The 6,140-nt window shown below is 43.2% G+C and overlaps 1 protein-coding gene across 1 annotated transcript; it reads left to right on the top strand.

Annotated features, from left to right (window-relative positions):
* The first annotated feature begins 634 nt into the window (after nucleotides 1–634).
* LOC138297184 (uncharacterized protein F54H12.2-like) lies at nucleotides 635–1,576 on the top strand. The gene has a single exon (XM_069236707.1). It carries the CDS (start codon nucleotides 635–637, stop codon nucleotides 1,574–1,576), a length of 942 nt encoding a protein of 313 aa, XP_069092808.1.
* Nucleotides 1,577–6,140: the final 4,564 nt, after the last annotated feature.

The raw sequence follows: 6,140 nt of genomic DNA, 5'->3' as shown, positions 1-6,140 counted from the left end.
TAACACGTAAATTCTTTCTGCCATAAGTTTCAGACAGTCTAGAGGACGACCCCTCTGACTTTTATCAGATTGTAACAGGTATAAAAATAGGGACTGACACACTGGCACTCTGACAGATGTTTTTGGAGCACCCTTCGGCATTTTGGCGAGTGAACAGACTGCGACAGAAGACTACGTGGTTAACATGGCACACCCTGGCACTAGTCACCCTGATAAAACCAGCTCTATACTTAATGTAAGTAGTTTTTAATGTTATTTCTAATTTATAAAGTATTACAGGCATTACTTAAAAACTATAGACTGTCAACAACTGTAATAAGCATGCATAGATAGGGTATTGTAGTATGAGACATAGAGGCTTAGCAGTTTAAGAGGGTGAAAATGACAAGGCAAGGACTGTTATACACTTACCTTTAATGCAGGACGTCTCCAGGATCTGTAGTGATGTTGGGGTCTTTCAAATCCAACGTCGGTGACTCTGTACTTGATGCTGGTTCCGGTAAAAGGGTGGCCCTGGAGACCTGTCTTAGTAGGCGGGGTGCTGAAGGCTAAGGCTGAGGCCATTGCCGAGCTGAGTAATATAGCCCTAGGGTCTTCATCATCTAGGAGGTCTTTTTTTTAATATAGGGCTTACATGGAGAGTATCCTAAACTACAGCAGCGATGCCTTGGACACGCAGCTTTCAGCGGGGCTTTTTTACAAAGATACTTACGCTCAGTTTGAAAACACGGCTCTAGATGGCTCCAATATCGGGTTTGTAAAAAGAGCAGCGTTTGCTGCAGAAAGTAGAGAGTTTGATCTCCTGGGGCGAATACATTCAGACCTCTTCTTCCAGGATAAGCTAATCATTAATGGCATAGACCTCAAGATCAAACTCAACCGTAACAAAGATGCCTTTTGCCTCATAACTGGGGATGCCGAGCAGTATAAACTGCTCATACAGTCGGCAAGCCTGTATGTAAAGAGAGTGAATGTATCACCATCGGTCAGATTGGCTCACGCTGAAGCTCTACAACTGTTGAATGCTAAATATGTCATTGAAAGAGTCTCTATGAAAGTCTACAGCATACCAGTCGGCACCCGATTAACGCAGCAGCAAAATTTGTTTCTGGGACAGCTACCAAAACTTGTTATTATAGGGTTTGTTGACAATACAGCTTTTAGCGGTGTACACACCTCCAACCCTTTTAATTTCAAACACTACGGTATCAACTACGCTGCCCTGGTTCACGAGGGAGCTGTCATACCTGCAAAGCCGTACACACCCAATTTTGGAACTGGAAATTTTATTAGAGAATATCTTGGATTAGTGTCGATAACTGGGAAACACCTGCGTGATTCGGGGGTCGTCGTATCACGCGAAGGATATGGGGCTGGCTACACGCTATTTGCCTTTGATCTGACCCCTGACATGGAAGATGGGGACCATTACAGTCTGGTTAAAAATGGAAATTTAAAAGCTGAAATTCGATTTAGCGCCGCCCTAACTACGAATGTGAACATGGTGGTATTTGCTGTATTTGATAGCGTCATACAAGTTAACCACGCTCGGCAGATTCTGTTTGATTATCTTTGAAAAGAATATAAAATGGACACTGTTCACATACGCAACTTCTTAAGCAGCCATAAAGACGCTAAGAAATACTTTTTAGGTGTTTATCCAAGCGATGGGTTGCCGAAGGAAATAAGTTATGAAAGGCCTCGATCTCTGGTCTTTAACACCGATCCTCACCATGAACCAGGAACTCACTGGGCTGCTATGTTTTTGGACACTGACAGGGTAACGGTGTTTGATAGCCTTGCAGAGTTTCCGGAGCATAGCATCTATACAAAACCCATATTCAAGTATTTAAAAAAAGTGGCTTTTAGAGTAGAATATAACAAGTTGCAGGTAAAGGATTCACTATCTATTACGTGTGGGGAACATTGTATATATTTAATCTGTAAAATGTCAGAGGGTCTAACTTTTTGAAATTTTTTAAATTTATATTCAAGTGATCGCTTAAACAATGATAGGCTTGTTACCCGCTACATGAAAGAAGGATTGAAACCTATTTCTAGCAGCGTTACAAATGAATACGATATTTGTCAAAAGTGTAAAGTTTTATAATGCATGTCTGTGTAATGCTCATGTTCAAAATAAAAATATATGATTAAAAGTCTGTATTTAATCAACTACTCAGACTATGTGGTTTTCTTATTAAAGCTGCACCAAGAAAAAAAAAAAGACAGTAGAGTGTTGAAAGTTATAAATGTTTATTACAAGCATTTTGAAATATTCAAGAATCACACACACATAAAACTGATGCAGAGATAAATAGAGACCCATATAACAAAGACAGGCAGGGAAACAGTTCTGTACACCCTCTTTATATACAAAATATGCAGGCAAACAGTAACAGGCCATAAACAATTTTTTAATAAGAGAGCCATCCCTTCATTTTAAATAGAGACTTTTTAGGCACTTCTCCAGGGTTATTTGAGGAGTTTAGCTGCGGAAAGAATGGGGAAGTGGGTGATTTTGAAGGTGTGTGAAAGGCAGATGATAGCGGAGAAGATTCACCACGGGCGGTCCTAGGATATTTCAGAAGTTCAAGTTGGTGGCGGTGTCCTGTGCTACCCACAAGCGATGAGGGTATGTTGAGTTCAGCAGCCGCACTTAGAAACTGATCCCAGCCTCTCGGGGCTGTCTGTCGTGAGAGGGTTTTAGGATGCGTGAAACTCTTGATCAGATCGTACATATGTGACCCACCAACTGGTTGTCCCTTGTAGATGAACTCGCCACGCTCATTCCACAATGTTAGGTCTTTAGAATCAGCCATTTTACTTAACAACATCTGCGCTGCCCCTCTAAAGCGTTGACTTATGTTTTGTAGTAAGCTATCAGCAATAGCGTCAGGGGATACCTGCGGCTGGGCTAATGGTGAAGGTGTTGCCTGTGCTGCCGAGGGTATAGGAGCTGGCTCATCATTAACAGCGTATAAAGTCAGTTTGTTTTTTTCAGCCTGTATCTGCTTGTAATATTGCAAGAAATTCTGAAGAGCTCGGGAGTAGAGCCCTGCTTTAGCTTCAGGCTTTAAGTCTGTACGGGCCAAAATATCTTTAATTTCAGCATCCAGACGGAGTGTTTCAGATCTCCTTATGTCCCACGCATCACTTGTCGAGGGTGTCAACTGTTCAAGCTGCTGTTGCGGTACTAGATACATTTTCTGGGCGTAATCCATCAGGCCCGCGACAGGAGACTCGTAATTAGAGGTATAGCTATACCCAGCAGAGCCCCTATAAAGCCCCCAGACTGCTTTACCAGTTTCTTCTTTGAAGTCAGGGAGATCCTTTTATTACTAAGCTTTTTGATGAACTGCCGCTTCTTCTTTAGCACCCTGTACTGGCTAGTTGAAATAGGAACATTACCTTTTAGGGTGTTCAGAGCAATTTCTGAAATGGCACCAACTAAGTCGTCTGAAGCAGCACATAGTATGGCTTTTGTCTGAGGGGGACTGGCTGTAACAAGCATTTTCAAGAGGGCCATATTACGGCGTAAACGGGTGGACATGTTTAACACCTTATGGTGTGGCGCTTTGTGAATGAATGGTTCCTAGGTGTTTTAGCGATTCTTTTTATAACCTTTGGGTCTCTGTTTTGGGATGTAGGCGACATGTAGCTCGGGTGGGAAAATATCAGCCCGCAGTCTGTAGTCTTCCAGAGTACGGGTCTTTAAGTCTACCAATAAGTAACCGTGGGGTTTAGTGGTTGCATCGTTAAAGGCTTCCATAAAAAACTGAGTGTTCCCCGGATACATTTGTTTGGCTATAACGGCTATTTGCTGCTTATCCCGGGGGTTTTTAAATAAAACTAGGTAGGAGGCATTGAGAGCTATAGAGCGGCTGCTCTTACCCTTGTAAAACAAGTTCTGTACGATGTAGCATATACTCAGATTACGATGGTGGGAATATTGTGTAAAAGCTCTCTCTATCTCAGGATGGTCCCCTCCTTCCCGCATAAGATCATCTACAATTACCATATTCACACGGTCCTTGGGCAACAAGTCGTCGTCGTTAAGACTCCTTCTATAAATCTAATATTTGCAAACTGTTGAGTGAGCTCAGTATAAAAATCTTGCCAGCAGGAATAAAGCCAGACAATATTGTTAGGCGTCTGGGATAAAATGTTTGGAGCATTTTCTAATAGTTTTTTTATAAAGTAGCTTTTGCCGCAGTTTGAGGGTCCTGCTATAACGCATGAGAAGGGGTGCTGCAACCTGGTATCCATGTTGGTAGAGGTTCTCAGCCGTAATGTATCTTTAATAACCGTAAGGGACCGTTTTGTAGTCTGATATTAAGACCCTTTTATCGAATACCACTCGTAATGTTTTATGCAAAAGCTGGGTTGCGATTTCCCATTTTTTTTTGGTCCTAACTATAGAAGGTTGACTTACAACGATGGTTTTGTCACAGGAATGAGCGGTTTTTGAGGCATACTCATTCACTAGATTCTTTAGACTGTCGAAATGTATTTTTATGGTATTCTTGACATTTAATGTTATACCCTTGACTTTCATACAGACTTTATTGTTAGACGTTTTGTAGCTGTACGTCTTTGGACCAGTTGACGCAAATTGTACTATGAACTCATCCTTATCTAGTTCACTAGTTAAATCCCCCAGATAATCTCCCAGAGGAGGGTCTTCATCCCCTATTTTGCTCACAAAAATAACAGAGTCTGTGTCATGATACAAACACCGTTCCTGTAGTTTGTCCAGCAATTTGTAAAGCTCCAGACGCGCATGTGCGGTTGTAAAACAAGCTATAAAGATGTTTATATTGTTACTAGTTGTGGGGTACTCTTTAGCATGTTTCCACCCCAACATGGCCGTATCGTCGTTAATAAACTCACAGGTGGATACGTCATAACAGGGTGCAAAAAGGTAATTAAACAAATCGTCAGGATCTGTGACGATTGTTGTGTTTGGTAGGTTTGTGCGTTGCGCAAATTTTCCCCACAAGGAGTTGAGACATAACTTTGCCAGCTGGCGTTTTGCGGGGTTGACTTCGATAAAATTAGGTCTCAGGTTTATGCCCTCATGAGTATAGTATTCCTTGATGTACTGTTGTCTGGAGGCAGCATCAGTGCATCAGTCTGGATACCCCGAGGCCTCCTGCTTGTCTCTGAGAAATAAATTAATATACTCAGAAAAAAGGTTTGTTGTAGTCTTTTCAAAGTGCCAAATTTCAAATATTTTACCTAGCCGGTATCCTTTCTTTAGGGCCTCTTGAACCTCTATGCTACACCATGTACCCCTGAGCATCCGCTGTGCTTCAGTGTGTGGGCATAAGGTGTCCTCTTTACTTTCAGCGCAGGTACGGCAAAGGGGGAACATGAGCTTACTATCGACTCTATAGGGCAACACTGGGAAGTAAAGGCCGCGGGGCGGATACATTTCACACTTAACTAATCCAACGTATGTGTCTATAGATTTAAAGTTGCGGTATATAATAGTGGGATGTCCTTCGGGGTATAATTTCATTTTGTTGACAAATGGATACAAGCTTGTGAAATCATAGTAGTGTATTTTCTCCCCTGGCCCCACAGCTCTGTGCAGTTGTATCGCATTTGTGCGGCCCCCGAACAAAGCATGGCGGGGATCCAACGGTTCAGGTATCTGCTCACTCTTGAGAAAACGACCTAGATCGACATCTGATGCCAGCATGTCATTCCACTCGTGTTTTAAGCACTTCCGTCCCCCAACATGGCAGCGCTGTATACATCTGTCCACAAGCGCCGAGATTAAAAGCTGGGGGGCAGCGGTGCTCGCACCGCGGCCCTCAGCTTTTAATCTCGGCGCTTGTGGGTAAGGGCATACAGCGCTGCATGCACTGTGTGCCCTTGCCCACAAACACGGTGAATGAAAGCTGGGGGCAGCGGTGCTCGCACCGATGCCCCACATCTTTTAATGTCGGCTCTTATCGGCAAGGGCATACAGCGTTGCATGCACTGTATGCCCTTGCCCACAAGCGCTGAGATTAAAAGCTGAGGGCCGACACCGCAAACACAGTGAATTAAAGCTGGGGGCCCGCTGTGCTAGCACCGTGGGCCCATATCTTTTAATAATAGTGGTTGTGGGGCAAGGGCATACAGCGCTG

Source organism: Pleurodeles waltl, chromosome 1_1 (genome assembly GCF_031143425.1).
Source record: "Pleurodeles waltl isolate 20211129_DDA chromosome 1_1, aPleWal1.hap1.20221129, whole genome shotgun sequence".
Classification (NCBI taxonomy): Eukaryota; Metazoa; Chordata; class Amphibia; order Caudata; family Salamandridae; genus Pleurodeles; species Pleurodeles waltl.
Note: the sequence above shows the minus strand (reverse complement) of the source record. Positions and strands in the feature narration are given on the sequence as shown.

Excerpts from the sequence above, each read along its gene's own strand:
- LOC138297184 (XM_069236707.1), top strand. The coding sequence starts at position 635 with ATGGAGAGTATCCTAAACTACAGCAGCGATGCCTTGGACACGCAGCTT.